Here is a 21,017-nt window from a genome sequence, read left to right as displayed (position 1 = left end):
TTTTTAATGAAAGAAATCCAAATCTTAATATAAGTCACCGGTATGTGCTTGATTTGGTGACAAAGTTTTCCGAAACTGGTTCGGTGAAGAATAAAAAAAGGAATAACCCCAGAGTACTGAATGAGGATGCTCAAATTGAGGTGTTGGGAACATTTGCTGCAGAGCCGACTAGCTCCTTACGATCAGTAGCAGAACAGACGGGAATGTCACACGAGACTGTAAGGAAAGCACTGAAAATGCACAAATTTCATCCATATAAAATGCAGATTCTCCACGAGCTCCATGAGGATGATTATGACAGAAGAATAGAATTCTGTGAAATCATGACTCTTCGAATCAATGCTTTACCTAATCTTCTGTTCAATATCTGTTTCAGTGATGAATGTTCATTTTTCCTGAATGGCAATGTTAATAGGCAAAATTGTCGCTATTGGAGTGACGAAAACCCTCACAATTTTCGAGAAGGACATACACAACACCCACAAAAAGTTAATGTTTGGGCTGGTATTCTTGGAAATGCCATTATCGGACCTTTATTTTTTGAAGAAAACTTGAATGGTGATCTGTACCTAGATATGCTTCAAGCACCTATCGATCCACTTATAACTCACGAGCTCGAAACTCAAATTGATGCACACGGTAATTTACTGTTGCAGGAAGATTTGTTACATTTCCAACAGGACGGTGCGCCACCTCATTATTTTCGCCCCGTCCGACAATGGTTGAACGAGCGATTCCGGGAGAGATGGATTGGCAGAAGGGGATCAATTGAGTGGCCACCGAGATCACCGGATTTGACTCCATTAGATTTTTTTCTTTGGGGATATCTCAAATCTGTCGTTTATAAAACACAGCCCACTGATATGGATGACCTCAAAGGACGAATTACAGCAGCATGCCGGTCAATTAGTGGTGAAGTTTTCTAAAATGTTCGAGAGGAGTTCGAAAACAGACTGTATTACTGTTTAGAGCAGAATGGACAACATTTTGAACATATTATCAGATAAAGCGTAACAAGATGGTTGAAATTTGTTTTTTGCAATTTAGTATTTTTTGTTTGCACTCGATGCGTATTTCGTTAACTAAGTAGTTCTACATTCCTCTCACATCCACGAATTCGAATATTACTCAAGGGTTGGAACGATGCTACCTAGTACGATGCTCACCTTTTCCAATAGTCCATTACAATCATTTGTTTTGAATACCAACCTGAATACCAAACATCTAGTGCGGGCGAGTTTTAATCATTTATTCTTATTCACTTCTAATCACCGTTCGTTTGGAACGTTATTGTTCAAAAACTGCTCATCAAAAACTAATGAAAAAGGTATCATTGGCAAGAGAATTGAATGCCCTTCAAAATGATGTGCCACTTGACCCCCCTTTCCATTTGAAATTCTGAGGGTAACATCCACCCCTCCTAGGGGGTTGAACCCCGAGGGTTGAAAATATTCATTCAGAGTGTCCCCCTTGCAAATAAAGTTGACCTGTCTGACCATTTTTTCATATTATGTACTAGAAGGGAGATATTGAGGGTGGGAAGTTTTCAAATTGACACACTGTATGTTCTTGAACTTATCTATTTATTTGAGATAGTTCTTTTGATCATTTCTTAAATATTGTTAAATGAGCTATAATGCTTCCTCGTTTGAACTTTCTACTCAGTTTTTTAAAACTGCTTTCAATTATTATTTTTAATAATCAAGAAATCGAAAAATATTCTTCATTTTGATCTTTTGTCTAGACGAAATGAATGATCCTTTTGCTGATAGACCAAGTTTGGTGGAGAATTCGATTTGAAGGACCACATACATATTTTTTTGTAATTGAATATTACATAAACGAAAGTGACAAGTTAAATGATTTTTTTCAGTAGGAGTAATTATTTTTCTCAAAGATGATTCCACAAAAAACAAGCTTTGAAACTAGAGGAGATATAAAAGGCTAAGGTGTGAAAATCATACTGTAATAAGGATAGTTTGTGAAAATATTTATTAATCAAGTTATATACAAAACACTGATAATACACAACAATATAATTACAAACATATGATGATCTTACTTTCAATAGATAGAAAAAGCCTTAATAAGAAATTTCATAGAACAGTTTACATCAACATCACCTATATTTAATCAAAATCGTTAATGTAAGGCGCTCAATCGAAAAAATACAAAGTCAAAAAATCTTGTAGGAAAAACTAAAAAAATCAGTGCCGTGATTAATCACAAGGACTAGAAATATTCAGCAACTCGACAAATGAGAGCTCTCAATTCCGAAAATTACAAGGCACCTTTTTTATATACACTTTTGGGCATTTACAATTTATCAACATAAATACATAGCCTAATCACAGATACATCATTAAAATTACTTCTGAAATAATCAAATTCATTGAATTAAATTAAAATATTCATTCATCATCTTCATTATGCCTTTATTTCTTGAGAAATATTGTTTTGTGCACTAATAGGTTCCAGGTCTAGTAATATAATAGATTCTCATTGTCCTCAGTCCTTTTCAAGTAATAATTGAAGAATATTGTTGTTTTGTAAAGTATGTTTTTCTTGAATACAATGTATAAAACTGAATTAAAAGTATATAATCACATAAATGAAAATGTTCATATTAGAAAGTCTATTGAATGTCTTTCATTCATTTAGTATTTATTTTCAATCTTTTCAAATGAAAGGTCCCTTATTTATTAGTTTTATAAATTGTATTTCCCAGGAAAATACTTTATCAAATATAGACCCAATATGAATCAACTTTTCTGGAAAGGACAATAGACATCAATAATCCAGAATTTATCAACACAAAATGAATATTCAAGATGGCAATTTCAATTTTTATATAAAAAAAAATTCAATTGATAGTAGAATCTTAAGTACATATTGAAGGCTATTCAAAATGGCAGTATATGCGAGATGTTATGAACAAACAACAAAAATTCCGATAAGACAAATATTAAAAAAATTCAAAACCGTACAAACAACTATTTTTCATTAAGAGGTCTATATTCCAAGTTTTGATTTTAAAATACTGATTACAAAAATTTTGAAATGGAATATATAAGGATTACAGTACACAATTAAAAGCCAAGGAAATATGATATGTCCAAAATCAAACCTCATCACTAATGACAAATTTTTAAATAAAAAAACAGGTTCACTTGAGACACTAGAAACTATTGAATGAATATCTAGTTATTTTAGAATTCAAGAGAGTTGCGAACCACACTATATTTCCTCACTAAAAATATTAAAGTCCATACTGATAAAATATATGGAAACTTTTGTTACAATCACAAAGTTTAAATAAAATCGATAGACTTTGACAAGTCGAAACATCCACCAAAAAGGTAGTCTAATTTCTCTATGAAAAGCCCAAACAGCGGTCAAAAAAGACCTTTTTCTTTCTTGAGGGCTGTTTTCTTCCAAGAAGGGAGTTTTTCGAACTCATCTTTAGACATGGACAATAGTTCTTGGAAATCTTCTTTAGAGAGGTACTTTTCAATGTTGGTGGGATCTACGCCTTCTGGTAGGGGCCTCTGGACGAGATCGGAGAGAGGGTAAGTAGTCCTTGAGAGAAGGGCCAGCTCTTTCTCAAGCGGTAACATGTCTCCTGATTTTTTTCCTTCCTGTAAAGCAACATTATACGATCAGCATTAACAGAAATTCAAATTTTCTACTAGGGAAATAATGTAAGAGTTGAAAAGTGTTTAGTCAAAAGTTCACATAAAAATACTAATCCAACATTTCACAATACAAGTGTGAATTGAGATTTTTACATATTACGTTTTTCCATGCCACCTATATGTTGAATATTATGTTTCACAGTAAAACCATTTTCATTTAAATAACAGAGACTGTCAGACTGTTGGAAAAATAGATATCATTAACAGAAACCTCATAAGACATTCAGTTCAGATATGTATATACTATCAATATTGCATGAGGGAGAAAATGTCTCCAATTATTTCAAATAAAGTTGAAACCAGATTCCAAAACTAATATATTAGTGATACAACACCCAACATACTGAGTAAGAAACGCATGACAACTTCAACAAAAAAATTCAATTCTGATCTAATTGCCTGTTTGCAATGAAACAATGATTTCTCATTTGAAGGTATCTGTATCTGTAGAGTAGGGAGGGTGAGTGTAAGCCCACGCACTTAGGCCACATGTGATCCATTGTACATCCTCCCGAGGAGTTGTCCTCCTAGGTCGTCGTCCATCCTGTCCTTTCCAGGAAGGTGGACAGATCGCTGGGAGACATCTCCTTTATATCGGCAGATGTAGGCCAAGACTCGCCTAACACACACTCTCTTATTGACGATAACTCAGGGGACTCGCACAGGACATGCCTGACAGTCTCATCTTCCTATTCACACATCCTGCATAGAGGTGTGTCCACTAGCCCTATATTATGGAGGTGTTTCCCTTGTTGACAGTGGCCAGTCAGAAATCCTACTATTAAATATAGATTTTTCCTGGTCATCGCCAGATATTTCTTCGGCGCCAGCTTCCCAGGGTCGCCCAAGGTGATCCTGGCAAGATTACATCCTTTGATTTCATCCCATCTCTTTAAAGATTAAGCATGGGTGTAACATTTGACTAGTTCCGCAATTGTCGAAGTCATCAGGCCGTGGGTGCCACTTGGTCCTAAAATTCTTAGTCCAGCCACTTCCTTGGCTAAAGAGTCGGCAATGCGATTACCTTTACTTCTGTCGTGCCCTTTAACCCACCTCAGGATAATGTTATTATCTATTGAGGCTTTGGCTAAATCTTGGTGGTACTCTAGTGCTAGCCCTGAAGTAACACGGTGTCTGTTCAAGGCTAATAGTGCTTGTCTGCTATCAGTGCAGATTGTTATGTTTTTGCCAGAAATTCTTTTCTTGGTTATTTCTTTTGTGGCGATTGAGATACCAGCCAGTTCTGTTTGGACCACGCTGGTATTTCTTCCCATTCCCCACTTAATCCTTAGGCTTAGTGATCTGAAGTACACTCCACATCCTGAGCCTTCCCATTCATTTGAAGGTATATTTCAATGCTTGGTTTTGCAATGTATTGGGGAACAAATTGTTTTGAATAGATAATATTGTATCTCTCAAACAGAAACCATCTATGCCATTTTTCGGGTTTGTTGGCCGTGGTCTGCAGGTGTTTATGCCTGACCTTTAGTCTATTGCAGTAGACATTATCAGAGGCGATGAGGCAAAGGACGCCTCAGACGCTCGGGTTGTTAAGCAACAGCAAAGGTATACTGGATCTCCTGTAGATGTGGATCAGTATACATCAGAACCACGAAAAGAAATATAAGAGGAAATTATTATCAATAAAATTGGGCTACCTGCACTAAATTAGATTCCAAAGGCATTCAATTCGATCAATAGACACATAACCATGCCCACCACTAATACAACGAAACTGGAGACTAGAACCTTGGAATATAGTGTATTTGCTGTGAGAACAGGTTGAGCACTACGTTTGTTGCCTCATCGCCAATGGTAATATCTACCGCAATGATACTGTTCTTTGTAGTTGCACTTAGAAAGCAAACAGTGCTTAATTTTCACGCATTGATGTGTTCCTCTCATGTCATCTTATGGTCTATAATTATTCCCAGAAATTCAATATAATTCAAACGAAACGCCACTACCTAATCCAGGGACATAAAAAACACAATCGAGATTCGACTGTACTATTTTTTATTGGGATTTGGGAAAAACGAATAATCTTATTCATTCATCATTTCTAGATGATAATGAAAAAGCTGAAATCCGAAAACTTTCAGCCACGTCTATATGGCACTAATACCTATTATGAGTGTGATAGGTTCACCTACTTATGAGCTGTACAAACACTGAACGACCCTACTGCAGCCGCTCACTGAAAAAACAGTCGTTCTCTAAAGACTGGAACATTTTATCAAATAAGGTTAGACTCAGGAGACATAATAGTGAGCTTCAACAAAATCTCATTGTATACGATGATTCCGGTCGAAGAAACTGGAAACTAAACTTCTAATTAGTAAAATATTTCCAGTAGACATAACCACTAGGTTTGCTCATTATTCATTATCGATGTACTTCCAGCGGAAGGTGTTTTCTATGAACTAATGAGATTTCACCGCAAAGGGCGGTTTTTGAATTTTTTTGGTGGCAAAATTTTTCACAGAAAAATTGGAACAACAGACCTTTGAGCGAGCGGCGGTGAAACCATATTTTTGGTTGCATTACATTAATGATACGATTAAGGTATGGCAGCACAATGGGGAGCATCTCAACTGAATTCTACTATTTCTGAATTGTTTCAACTCAAAAATACGATCCACAATTAAAAGGGAACAATCGCCTTCTTGAATGTGCCGATGAACAGACGAGAAGAAGGACCATTTGGTCATAGGGTGCACAGAAAATCAATATATACAACAGGTGTCTGAATAAAGTATCCAACCACCAGCCAAGACAGAAGAGGGGGGGTATATTAGATTTTAGCTTTAGCCTTGAAGAGAGCCCAATAAATATGTAAACCTGAAAGTCTTACCAATGAACTCAAAAATTTGAAAAGCTAAATCAAGCAGGCAATACAACCCAAGAGAAGAAATGTCTGAAAGAACACTGTAAAATCGGTATTTAGACCAACGTAATCCATTAGAGAGGCTGAGGTCAGTGAAGGAACCCAGAGAGATTTTAGCAAGACTAGGGGTATAGTGAATCCCTTATAGCTGTGTATCCGTCTATACTGGGATAACGAAGAGAAATAAAACAACCAATTCTCTGAATACAAGAGAAATTGTAGTCTGAAGCAAACCGGCAGTCAGCCGTAGCAAAACATACACTCAGCGAGAGTCTAAAGAGACCCAGGTGCTTGACAGAATTCGGAGCTTTTACCCAAGACTATATAGAGAGGCAATATAAATTCAAAAACAATTTCAATCTGCACTAAATTATATTCGTAAAAAGAGAAAAATTCAATTCAATCAATAGAAAGAAGCCACACCTACTACCAATGAACAAAATTGGAGCCTCCAACTTTGAATATAGTATTTTCTATTCGAACAATTCATGCAAAACTATACAGATAGTATCCAAACTGATTCTGTACAGATTTTTCGTGAAGAACTTTCGTTATACAGAATCAGGTGAAGTCCTAAAACTGTTACGATTTGAGTTTGTATAATAAATCTCATCATATGATCTTATATTCTGCAGTCAAGAACATTAATGTGGTCAATTCTTCACTACCAAAAAAACATCTCTACAAGACTAACATATCAAATACACTACCTTATAGAAACCACTTTACCAATCTGGCCATAATTATACTATATGTTTTGCCTATAATTGTATATATTGTGAATAGAAATGCTCATCTGGCAGCACGAAGGATATTCACACTATCATAACACCCATTAAGTATATTAAAATTAAATCATTAAACTCTTTTCAAGATTGTCAATAGGACAAAAAAACGATGTAAAAAAATATGAAGTAACTTGGTTTGATATCTTTTCAATATTATATGATATTATATTATCTTCTGATATCTTTTTTATTATTATATTATTTATAATAATTGAATTTTTTAAATTTCTTGTTCATTTTCAATTTTTATTCTTTTTTCATTTATCTTTACTCTGTGGTCGTTTTCATCTTTTACCTTGATTATTTTGTTTTATTAATTTTATTGTATTTTCATTTCACGTTTTATTGCTTATACATAATTGATATGTTAGCTATTCATCCTAATTTTCATTTGTTCTTCCATAGATTTCGAATCATATTAGACAATGGAAGTCCGAACTAGTAAAATTCACCTTGAAACATTGTCAACCACTTGCAAACAAACCTTAATATTTAGTTCTGCAATATCTTCCTGATCCTTCCATGTAGGAAACAAGTTTTTGAACCTCAGCGGTTCCAGTCCAGCCCAAACTAAGTAAGCCACTAATGGAATATCATCGCCTTTCGATTTTTTCCAGTAATCTTTCGCTGTCTGCATAGCGGCTCTGCGTTCAGCTTGCCAACGAACAGCTCCCGAACCTGTCTGGTCGCTCAGATCAACGTCATCTTCTTTTTCTGGCCAATAACCTTGCCACAGCCACAGTTCATGATGATTGTCAATTAGGAACAAAGCTTGAATAAACAATTGAATTAAAATCACTCTCTGCTGTAGAAATAAGTAACAAGAGAATAAAAGTATGAATAATATATAAGTATCCGAAAAAATATCACAGTTGTGTGATGAGCAACATCCGAATGTTATTTCAGTTCGATTTTATTTTGATGGGGAAATATTTTTCGCATAATTTCAACTTTGTTTTTTACCCCCTAGGTGACCTCCAAACTTTAAATCTTGCAATAGGTTATGCAATACCTATTTGAAATTCAGCAATTTCAAAATTCTGCAATTTCAAGTCAAGTCAAGAAAAAGTCACTATTTTTAAGAGGGGGCATGAAAAAACTAATATTCGAAGTTTATCTATTTGCAACTTTTTACTTCAACATAAAGAATCCTATCGCTTTTCAACAGTAATAGAAGTTTCGTTTTGAGTTATTTAGGACATTCTACATGAACTTTTTGAACCATGTATGAGTTTTTGTCAGTGTTTTAAGAAAAAATTAATACAGTTTATTGTATTATTTTCGCTATAAAGGGTTTTACAAAAACCGCGACACGTGTTTCGTTATACAATAACTTTATCAAGCATTATAATCATTATTAACGCTTGAGAAAGCTATTTATTGTATAGCGAAACACGTGTCGCGGTTTTTGTTAAACACTTTATAGTGAAAATATAGAAAAAACTGTATCAATGAGTTTGAACAAACAAAAAATTCAGTCTCATTTACTGAATTATCAGTTATTCACCGAGTAACTCACAAAATTGCCAAAGTCAATTAAGTCATTTTCATTTGATTTATTCAAAAAATGGATTTTATATGAATGAAATTTATGTAATGTTAAACCTCTTTGAATGCTCATAAAGTTTGTGCTTTAACCTGTGACATAAAACAGCAACTTCTATAGCTCAGTTTCCCATTATCATTTGACAGATTATCTCAATTTGGCTAAGAATTCACTAATGTATTTAGAGGTTACTTGTTAATTTTGTTATTAGGATTTGGCCATTAAAAAACTTTGCTGTAATAGTAGTGCTCCAACCAATTTGACTTGTTTCAATAAGTGAGACTCATTTAGAAGTTGAATAAAATAGAATTCAAATTATTCAACAGAGATTATATCAATGGAAGATAGTAAAAAATAATTGATTTTATCATTACAATTATCAAATTCCAAATTACAAGTAGTAATTTGTAAATAAGCAAGTAATACAATTCTTTATAAAAATTATGCTTGTTAAATAATGGAACACGCATAATGTTTGTTTATTTGTCAGATTTTGTTCACAATTCAAAAAAGTCTCTAGCATTGAAATAAATAGTTTGAATATCTTGGATTTTTTTGGTGAATAGAAATTTATCGTTCCAGATGGGTTAATTTTTACAATATTTTAAAGGTTTTCAACTGTTTTGGGTGGCAGAGCCCCGAAGGTGAATCATATAATTGAATCTAGAATGAATAAGTGAACAATAAATAATTTTCAAACAAATTACTGGAATATATTTTCTAATATTTAATAAAATAATTGATAGGGGACTCATTTTGACTTTAATTTTCTGTATAAGTACATACTTTATGAATTGAAATTTCATCAATATATGGACCAAATAATTGGGTAGTTAATTTATGGGAAATAATTTTGTCATCAATTTTGTCATATTATTTTTTTTTTAAATAACATAAAATATGAATTACCAAAATTCAAGGTTAATTTATGTGACTGAAGGCATTAATATTACAGTTAAATCATTTTGGACACATATCCATATATGACATCAATAATTTTTCTTAAATGTATCATCAGCAGAAAGTTTGACCAGTCCCTTCAATTTCAAATTTGATGTTGAAATAAAAAAAAAGTGGCGCATTGTATAGAGCTTTTATTATCCTCAGTTTTCACAAATTGTCAGTTGTTGCAATAATTTTAAACCATTCCAAAACTTTTCTCCTAACACCAAAGTTGGATAATTTTTCCACTTAAATTTCATGATTGACTATCAAATACCTTGTAAAGTTCTATTCTATTTTCTTTTGAATATCTGTAGTAATTTCCCAGGCAGCCAATACTGTATTACTAGCATTCGAAACTCTCACTAACCCGAATAAAATTTTTCCTCAAGAAATTTCATCAGTCTAAAATTTATGTTAATCAGAAATTGGCCTATAAATGTTCAAGAAGTATTCTTGACATTTCAAAATGATGTTGAAGCATTTACTATTTCAACTTTTTCTATATCTATACTATCCTCGTATTAAAAAAAAATCAATGTGAGATTTCCACTTGACAGTTCACAAAACCACGACTCGTGTTTCGCTATACAATAGCATCTTCAGGAGTCACAATATATGTCACGGTTTTATAAACTGTCAAATGGAAATCTCACATTAAAGTGTTTTTTCAAACACGTTATATTGGATTCTCATCAGGTATCGGTCAGTTCTATCATATTTTTTTAATAGTATCCGAAATTTGAGAGATTTATCTCACCACTCTGAGGGAGTGGAAGTGACAAAGTTGAAAACGTGTGAAAAAAATTTTCTCTTCGAAATAAAAATCGGTGATTACGATAGTTTTTTTCTTCTAAACAACTATGTTATATCGAGAATTGTTTTCATTGGGTTACGTATTTTTCTATAATTAGATTCGAACTGGCTGATATTGAATATACTAGGTACTTCAATGAAATATCACAAAATATATAATGAAACACTTACCTGGCTGACTAGCAGAGTATAATTCGGATTGTACAAATGGGTATGGACTAGAATGTTCACTTCTATGTGGACATAGAAGCTCGGTAGCATCAAAGTGACCAGTGACACTACTCATTCTGAACAACCTGATTGTATGATCATATTTTTCTGTTGAATTCAACAACGACAGGTAGCTTTCTCTGTTATTGCCCAATACATCAAAGAAATCTTCACTTTCACTCCCCTCTTCCATATTAACAATATCTAAATCCTCTTCGAATACATCCAGCTGCATTTCAACAGGTTTCTTAACCATCAATTTCTTTACGGTCTCCTCAATAACTTTCTTCTTTTGTTTGCTAGATTTTGCTCCATGCCAAATCGTAACCTGTTCATTATTAGTGTCAACAATGACAAAAGAAGACCTGCTTCTCAACGAACTCATGCTCAGAGGTACTTCCATCAGATAGATCTCATTTTCCTTTTCTCCCCTGACCATAAAAAGCCGAGGCCTTTCGGTATCATCAGCTTCATCACGTTTACCTCTATGTATAATCATGTTGCCATCAAAGAGACGTAGGAATGCCGCAGGTTCAGAACCCTGGACTACTCTCACTTGGGGGGCATTTTGTTTATCAAGTTCCACTGTTAGTAGTGCAGCCATACCTTTCTCATTAATGGAAGATTCGCTTCCTTGCCAGCAAAAGAAAACGCATCGGTCTCTCCCTACAGCTGCGTGTTTGGAAGGTTTTCCATTTAATTCTCTTCCCCTGGTAGTTTGTCTGTAGTTCCAACTGTATATGTAACTATCACCTTCAAAGAATTGACCGATAGATTTTTCTTTCAGTTCTTCATAGGTGTTTTCTAGAATACGCCATCCTTGGATCGTTAATGTCTCATAATCAAATAAACGCCGCGTTTCTTCATCAAAATATTGGTCGCCTCTACCTAAATGAATATTTTCTACGACCAAATCGGGGTTGGGGTCTTTTTCTTTGAGCATTTCATTGATATCACATGGCCTTAGGTCAATGGTGGCATTGACTTCTTTAATCTCATCATTCTTCACTTGAATAACCCTTGAGAAATCCGGCCAATCAAGAAACTTTTCTCTGAAAAGTACAGTTTCCCGATGTTGAGTGACTTTGGCAAAAAGAGCCCATTCCGGTCTTTTCGGAGCTTTCAATTGTAAGTCATTACTTTTCCTTTCACCTAAGATGGAAGCTATATTCAAGGGACATATATTACATTCAGAATAGTTATACCCTTCTTCCCACAAATCTTTTGCTAATTTCAAAGAAAGCCTTTTCTTGTCGAGGGGAGCATTTTTACCACTCCACACGTACATTTCAGACCCAAAGTCGAACACTATTATACTGGTATCTTTCAACATCTCGATTTTTGGGATTGTTCCCCAAAATTTCTCATAAGGCACCAATTCATCGTCTTCCAAAGTATATATCATATTCGTATGTAGTATATTTGACTCGTATGTTTCATCTTCATCATAATGTCCAGGTGGAATAGTGACTGGAGCTTCATCTGCACCCAGAAGCCTCCAAAAGTTTATGGCATTCTTTTGACTAGCATTATTAGCAGTGATGGAGTAAATTTTTTCAACTTTACAATTCATATCGCCCGTTTTTCTGATGTGGTTGGCAACATCAACTAATCTGGACTGTTCAATAACATTCGAGTAAGTTCCTGTATAGGTGTAAAGAGCTTGTGGCGTGATTAAGATGTAGTTATCACCTTCATTAATACTGCTTGCAACTGGTTCAACCAGCCTTGTCTGTACATGTCTACGACCTTTAATTTGTAAGAGCATGAGATCTTTCCAGGGAAGGTACCCTGTGGGTCCAGAGGCCTTTTTCAATGCAACTGATTTGAAATCTTCGTTACTTGCTAAACCAGCTAGAACTTCGAGAGCCTTGTTTGAGTTTTTTGCCACTGAAATATAGGAAAGCTCTCATCAATGATTTATTTAGACTACATATCCAAACGTTTTACAGTTATACTACTAAATACCAGCCACACAATGAAGCAAATATTAATGTGAATACGATATAAATGAACATTCTTAAAAGTTCATTGAAAAGTAAATGCCATAAAATAGAAAAAAAGATGCATATAAAGTAGACAGTTTTATTAGGACTATGTATCAGATTCACTTCTTAATACTAGGTGCCAAATTAAAATGTAAATAAAATAATTAAATTCATTTGAATGTTGATGATATAAAATAAATAAAATGATGTTTATAAAAAGTAGATGACCAATGGACAGATGAAATACATAAATTACTATACTTTCACAAAATACACTTAAACGATTTGATCTCCACTAACTTTATTGAAAATAATCATAACATGTTTCGCTAAAACATTAGCTTTTTCAAATAATTAATTAATCATTTGAAAAAGCTAATGTTTTAGCGAAACATGTTATGATTATTTTCAATAAAGTTAGTGGAGATCAAATCGTTTAAGTGTATTTTGTGAAATTACTATGGATCTTCATCAAGTAACGGCCGAATCAATCAGAAAATTACTATACTGATGAGTTAATGAATTTGAAGGGTAACTTGAAAAAATGAAACAAATTCAATGAAATCTGAATCTGCGTAGAATGAATCCAACAAAATCGTACACATATCAACTCTATTTTCGGCACGTGTTTTACCAACCAAGTTGGCATCATAAGGATATAAACCACACTATATATTGTCGATGTAACAGCGACCTATATTAATTTTTATGATAGGTTCAACCTACGTTAATTTTTATGGAATTATACAAATAAAATCAGCCCATGAAAAAAATGTTTAGAACATTTTATCATAGGAGTGATTACCTCCGAGCGGGGGAATTTTGCTATTTATTGTATTTAGTAAGTATCTAGGGTACTTGTAGACAAATAGCTTTGACACGGTTCTCAAGTTTTGTTGATATCCGCTCCAGCAAGATTTCACCAGAAAACTACAAAAGTGGCTATAGCTGCGTATAATGACCTCATACAAATTGTAGGACTTTGCTGGTCTATCTGGTGATGTATTCTGCCTGTTTCATTTTCAAACTACTTCAGATCCTTATACTAAACTTCTAATCTAACAATAAAATGGAGATTAGTTTTCCTTAGTGTTAATTAAATTTATTACTTCCATTTTAGTTTTGAAAAATGCCATCCAAGTGACTCACTTTTTTCATGGACTCACACTCTGTAAAACACATTAAGCTCAACTGATAATGAATATAACATCAACATAAATAACACAGGTACTGAAAATGTTTATCTTTTTTATGGAGCCTGCATTGTTTACATATACAAAATATAAAACTTTTCATGTTAACAATTACTCATGAATGTCAACAATGAAAAAAGTGTACTCAGTACCACCATTTTTCTCTGTTCCTGCTTTGAATATAGGTTCACTATTCTATTTTTGAAATTGTGCAGATCTTTTTATCATGCTGTGGTAGTCATTTTCTTTGAATGAAGTCGAGTATTTTCAAATAATTTATATACCGGGTGTCCCACATTTTATGTGACAGGCAATATCTGGTTTGTTGAAGGAGATACACAAAAATGTTTCATACAAAAGTTTTAGGAGTTCATGAGAGCTTACTTAAAATGTAAAGTCTTGAGAACGACTATTATTTTTAAAAATATCTCATACAATTATTCTCTCTGCATCAGATCACATGAAAATTAGTCAAAATTTTGGGTGTTCAAAGTAATGGTTTCAATTTTGAGTTATGGAATTCAGTCAGGAATCATTTTGAATAGGAAACAATTGCGAAATTGAAAGAGGTGTATTCGAAAACAAATCTTTAATTAATAACAATGTAAATAATATAACTTGATAAATCATTTCATAAGAATGGTAGGTACCTAGAAATAAGTCATAAAAATTGTTCAAAGTGATGCCCATTAGATATTATACAGGCTTCGAAACGTCGAATCACTTCTCTCGTACAAGTCGCTCTTATAATATCAGGCGTAATATCACTGCACGTTAGTCGAATTTTCATTTTCAGACCATCCACATTCAAAGGGGGAGTAGTGAAAACAATATCTTTTAAATAACCCCATAGGAAAGAATCAAGCGGTGATAAATCTGGGGAACGAGCCGGCCACCGAATTGGACCCTTATTACCAATCCATCTATTTGGGTACGTTCTATCCAGATATTCAGTAACAACCTGTGAATTGTGAGGAGGAGCACCATCTTGTTGCCACCAAATTCCTTGTCGTTCTGCTATGGGAATATCTTCCATCAATTGGATCAAATCATTTTCTAGAAAATGTAAATATCGCAATCCATTGAGATTTTCATTAAAAAAGTAAGGTCCTATGATGCGGCCATTGAACAATCCACACCATACATAATACCCCAAGTAGTTTGAAAATTACTTTCGCGGACCCAGCGGGGATTTTCTTGAGACCAATAGTGACTGTTATGTCGATTCACAACTCCATTATTGTGGAATCGTGATTCATCGCTCATCAAAATTTGACTGAATATGTTAGGACTTTCATGTAATATTACCTGAATACAAGCAATGAATTCAAGTCGTCGTTCAAAGTCCGTGGGTTTCAAACCTTGTACCAACTGAATTTTGAATGGGTGGTATTTATTTTCTTTCAGAATTCTCTGTACATTAGATTTACTCACACCGACTTCTTCTGCAAGAGTACGGATAGAAACATGTGGATGAATAATAATATAAGCCAACACATTGATCTCTAAATCTTCAGTTCTAACAGATCTCGTATGATGACGATGCTTTATAGTAGAAGGAAATGACCCAGTTCGCAATTTTTCTACAACTCTCGAAAAAGTCATTCGTGACGGAATGGGTCTGTCTGGAAAACGTTCTTGGTATAGACGTTGTGCTTGACGGCAGTCAAGCAGTGATATCGATATCGTATCGTAGAGGTGAGAATAATAGTTTGTATTCAGTAGTAGTCTAGTTCAATTTAATAAAAGATATAGATTGGATTCGTGTACGAGTAAATAAGTTTTTTTGAAACTTTATATTTAAGGAAAAGTGCAATAACTCAACAACGCTGTAACCGAATTTCAAAAAGCAAACATGAAATGATATCAGAATTTAACGTAGCATCTGAATATGTAATGATATACAGGGCGTTCTATTTTAAAAAATAGAATTTTGGTCTGTAGCACCTACACCAAACACCCTGTATATTTAAAAATTATATCAAAATATAGCTCTCATGAACTCCTAAAACTTTTGTATGAAACATTTTTGTGTATCTCCTTCAACAAACCAGATATTGCCTGTCACATAAAATGTGGGACACCCGGTATAATATAAATATATTGTGTCAGATATTTGAAGTTTTACAACTAGAGTTTCATCAACCATTATTCCCAAAAATTTGATACAGTCAACTTGACATTATGAAATGTGAATTGCCCCCCGTTTATTGGAAGTAAAACAACTGGGTACTTGTGTAGCAGGAAATACTTCAAATCCAAGAACTTTGTGATTTTTTATCTCATATTATTGGCTTTTGGGAAATACAACTTCTCTTAGAACCTTAGTACTTGCTTGAAATTAGGAGAAATAAATCAATTTAAAATATGATTTGAATACTGTGTTAGTTTTCTAAAACACTTATTTGTATTTATCCATTACTGATAAGCGCCCGTGATAATAGTGGTCATCCAACTCTGTGAGAACCGAAATGGGGTAGTACAAAAGGTGAAAGTTATTTTTTAGGCTCAGAGGCTTATAGGATATGAAAAAACCTCAATGGAACTATCTGAAGGTAGTGATGTCAACACATCATAGGTATCTGATGTATTTATTCAAATGAAAATGTAGGGTCAAAACATTCATATACAGTGCGGTCCATATGTAAGGAATAAATTCATTTTTAGCGTTATTATGTAGTAGGTGAAAAAAAACCTGAAACAGGTCGATGTTTATTCTTGAATCGACAATTTACAGTATGAAAATATTATCCCCTCCAGCACCCCTTCTGAATTATAAGCACCCCTCGAAAATTTTAAATAGCAAAGGGGGTCGTGTGGCATCTTGTTGGAAAGGGATTTTAGTCCTCTGTTCAGCAATCTAAAGTTTTTTAAGTTTGGTGCAATCATAACTGAGAAAATTAATTTTTACAAATAAATTAAATGTTCAAAATGACCACCATTATTCACTTCTTGACACTAACCTGATCTATTAAACAGACCGTCTCTGTAACACGCTCCTTACTAACCTTGAATCCTGAAAAAAATCTTTGACGATACTAAAATATTAGACAAAAAGCCAAATAAACAACTGATATGAATCCAGTAGGCAGCTGTCATTTAAGTATTTAAAGTTACTAAAAGAAGTCAGTATAATATTTGTGGGCGTATTAAATTTAATTATGGCTCATTTGTCCGAGACTCAAAGAATAGACATTTTAATTATGATTGGTCGCGGTAATAAAACAAAAACTCGAAAGGAGGTTTGTGAAATTTTTAATAATAAATACCCTGGTCAACACGTGTCGCAGTTTACAGTTAGCAAAATTGAAAAAAAGTTTCGTGAAACTGGACATGTGAAAAATATTGGAAAACCAGGTAGAAATGTTCAATTTACTGATGAAAAAAAGTTAGATGTACTTCTAGAGATTGAGGAAAATCCGCATAAGACAACTCGAGAACTTGCCGCCGACAATGATGTAAGTAAATCATCTATTTTGAGAGTTTTGCATAAAGAAAAATACCACCTTTACAAAGTTCAGTTGGTTCAGGAGTTAAATGAAGATGATCCTGATAGAAGGCAAGAATTCTGTGAATTCATGATGGACAGAATGAACGCAGATTTGCAGTTGATAAACAAAATAGTGTTTTCTGATGAAGCGACGTTTCATTTAAACGGAACAGTTGACAGACAGAACTGTAGATATTGGAGCAGAGAAAATCCTCACTGGATGTCTGCGACTCACACTCAATATCCTAAAAAAGTTAATGTTTGGTCTGGTATCATTAACAATAAAATTATTGGCCCTTATTTTTTTGAAGGCACTGTTAATGGTGAGGTTTATCTAGATTTTTTGATTAACTTTTTAGTGCCTGCATTATAAATACATTTTCTTGATGTTAATCATCCAAATGAGATAAATCGAACTATTTACTACCAACAAGACGGAGCTCCACCACATTTTGCATGTACAGTTAGAAATTTTTAACTGGAAGACGTGGAACGATCGAATGGCCGGCTAGATCCCCCGATTTGACCCCTTCTTACGGGGTTATTTAAAATGTAAAGTATATTTTAATAGACCAAACAATATTGCTGATATATAAGTTAGGATAACGGAAGAAATTAACAAAATAACCCCCAAGGTCATATAAAATGTTGTACGAGAATTCCAAAATCGCTTCGGTTATTGTCAAGAAGTTAATGGTGGTCATTTTGAACATTTAATTTAATTGTAAAGTAGATTGAAAAATACATTGTAAATATTATGTGGCATTATTATCTTCATTCTACGTAAAGTTTTGTGATACCTAGAGACATTATCAAAATTTTACATCCTAAAAATCTATTTTCTCAGTTATGATTGCACCAAACTTAAAAAACTTTATATTGCTGAACAGAGGACTAAAATTCCTTTCCAACAAGGTGCCACACGATCCCCTTTGCTATTTAAATTTTTCGAGAGGGTCCTTATAATTCAGAAGGGGTGCCGTAGGGGGATAATATTTTCCTACTGTACATTGTCAATTTAAGAATAAAAATCGACCTGTTTCAGTTTTTCTTCACATAGTACATAATAAAGCTAAAAATGAATTTATTCCATACATATGGACCGCACTGTATAAGTAAGTATTTCTTCCAATAATTTACTGTTTAAATTGTGAAAGCTGTCAGGAATATGGGATAATGTGAATGACAAGGTCAGAAAATGAATCCTACTATTTGATACGTATATATTTTTAATTTTTCCTTTGTTTCCTAGCGAAAAATTGCAATGAAACTACATATACGTTTTGAAATTTTGAAGTTGAAGGTGGCTCAAGTTAAAAGATACTTTGTGAAATTTTTCGTGGCGGAGTATAAACAAATTTCCAATACCTTTCAGTTGTTGGTAATCATCTATCTCATAAAAATACTCACATTTTTCAATATTCAGTCTTTTCTTTTCTCTCTCCGCAACGCCCGTTATCACTTCCGTATACTCATTACTGATATCACTCCTGGTTGCAAGGGCCTTGATCGGATTCTTGGTAGCACCTCTTCTTCTTTGTACTTGTATGTTCTTTTTAGTTACCAATAGAGAATGTCTTTGAACGGCGTCCAGATCTTCGGAGGACAAAACAATGTGCTCCATGTTACTAGACTTCTCCACACTTTTGAAGAACGATTGGAAGGTGACATCATCTGGATTGTGTACGGAGACTTTTCTACCAGACAACTTTGTTGGTGATGGTGAACCTAAAAATTAGACAATTCTGAAGAGCTTCTATTTCACCAAAATTTACTTTAGTTTTGAAATTCAATGGAAATGTTTACTTCAAAAAACTCAAAGAATAGTTTGGGGCATAAGGAATCAGAGTGTAATATAAAAGGAATAAATATTTAATCAACTGCAAACTGTAAACAGGCAGTGCAAGTTTCTTGTCAGAAGTATTTCTTTTTTCCCAGAACAAAGTACTGACTCTCAATGCGCGTTTCGCTAGCTTTTATATCAGGAGTTTATTAAAAACAGTTTTCAGTCATCTTCTGATGATGCTAACGAAATGCGCATTGAGCACTTTTGTTCTGTTGTGGAAAATGTGTTTTTATAGACTTGTTATGAGATGATAATCTTGAAAAATTTCAAAAATATATATGGAAATATATTGAAAAATATATCTGTTTGAAATATGTTTTTCCATTAACCAGCTGTTGCACCCCCTACGAAAGACAACCCTCAGAAGTCGAAACTTGTGCGAGCTAAGGATTAACGAGATCTTACCTTTTAACGTGTGATTCATAACAAGGGTTGGACGATAGCAAGTGAAAACCGATCGTTCAAACTTGGGCTTGAACCACCGACCAACATGGCAAACCGCCTGGCTACCGACAGACCGACCAAAATGGATAGTAATGAAAGTTCCGGAGTGGTGTACTATATCATCCTTCCATAGGCTTGAATTCGATATATGGACAACGCATTTACAATATTTGCCACAAATAAGTTGTTTATATCCATGGCAAATTCGAAAACCTTTCCAGACACTGAATTAAAATATCCAAATACAACACATTTTAATTACAGACAGCTGGTATGAACACAAGTAATGCACTTAAATTAAAAATGAAAGTATTATGAAGAAGAAATACAAACATGAAGAATATATTGACTACTTGATGGAGATTTTCAAAATTTGAAAACTATATTCAGGCCAACAAAAACTTATGTTTTTTTTCCTGATTGATTCGGCCGTTACTTGATGAAGCTCCATAGTAATTTCAAAAACTACCCCTTACGATTTAATCTCCACAAACTTATGTACCCCGTTATACTTTATTTTCATCAACTCTTATCTGCTGCTATTGATAATATATTATCTAAAAAATATTTTTTCAATGATTATTCAACATGTACTTAATGAAACCCGATTTTTTACATTTGTTATATGTTTATTTCATTTAGAAAGAAAAAAATAAGTGGACTAAGTAAATACATATTACTTATTTTTGCACTCCGTTTAAGCGCTCCTATAATTTTGTTTATCGGACATTATTTTTATAACATTGTATTGTATATTTTTTTTTAAATAACATTGATATGTCCAATCAACTACAAATTAGTTTGCTTAACATCTCCTCGTCGATACGTAATATCTACTCTGTATAATAAACGAATAATATTCATCATTATTACCAATAGTTCCATGTGTGTGTAAAAATGAGTAGTAAAAACTACTATATGAATACTATTATTATTAAAAATAGTTGTAAAAAAATGAGAATTTTACCTGATAAGTCACTATTTGCAATAGGCGGGAAAGGTACGGATTTGCTTCTTGTGAGATCAAAATAGCTATTTTTTTCTGGAGAAGTTGGCGTCGAATCTGGACCTGCAACATAGTTATAACAAAATACTTGGCACTACACCTTCATAACTTTGAGAAAACTGCACAAAATTATAAAACCTACTTCTTATGACATATGACATTATGG

At 33.6% G+C, this 21,017-nt stretch overlaps 1 protein-coding gene across 7 annotated transcripts in view; it reads right to left on the bottom strand.

The window, feature by feature from the left end:
- Window positions 1-1,975: 1,975 nt before the first annotated feature.
- The window catches only part of Svil (Supervillin), a 566,272-nt gene continuing 547,230 nt past the window's right edge, over window positions 1,976-21,017 (bottom strand). For all 7 annotated transcript variants that reach the window (XM_074173666.1, XM_074173665.1, XM_074173664.1 and 4 more), the window contains 5 exons: window positions 20,813-20,914; window positions 18,966-19,283; window positions 10,846-12,774; window positions 7,855-8,141; window positions 1,976-3,638 (listed from right to left, as the gene is read on the bottom strand). In XM_074173666.1, the coding sequence (XP_074029767.1) occupies window positions 3,396-3,638; window positions 7,855-8,141; window positions 10,846-12,774; window positions 18,966-19,283; window positions 20,813-20,914 (2,879 nt within the window). In that variant the 3' untranslated portion in view covers window positions 1,976-3,395. The remainder of the gene's footprint in view (window positions 3,639-7,854; window positions 8,142-10,845; window positions 12,775-18,965; window positions 19,284-20,812; window positions 20,915-21,017) is intronic.

Source organism: Leptinotarsa decemlineata, unplaced genomic scaffold (assembly GCF_025532065.1).
Source record: "Leptinotarsa decemlineata unplaced genomic scaffold, Ldec_3_MD MMD2_tig00000251_RagTag_RagTag, whole genome shotgun sequence".
Taxonomy (NCBI): domain Eukaryota; kingdom Metazoa; phylum Arthropoda; class Insecta; order Coleoptera; family Chrysomelidae; genus Leptinotarsa; species Leptinotarsa decemlineata.
The sequence above is the reverse complement of the archived record's forward strand: the minus strand, read 5'-3'. Positions and strand labels throughout refer to the sequence as shown.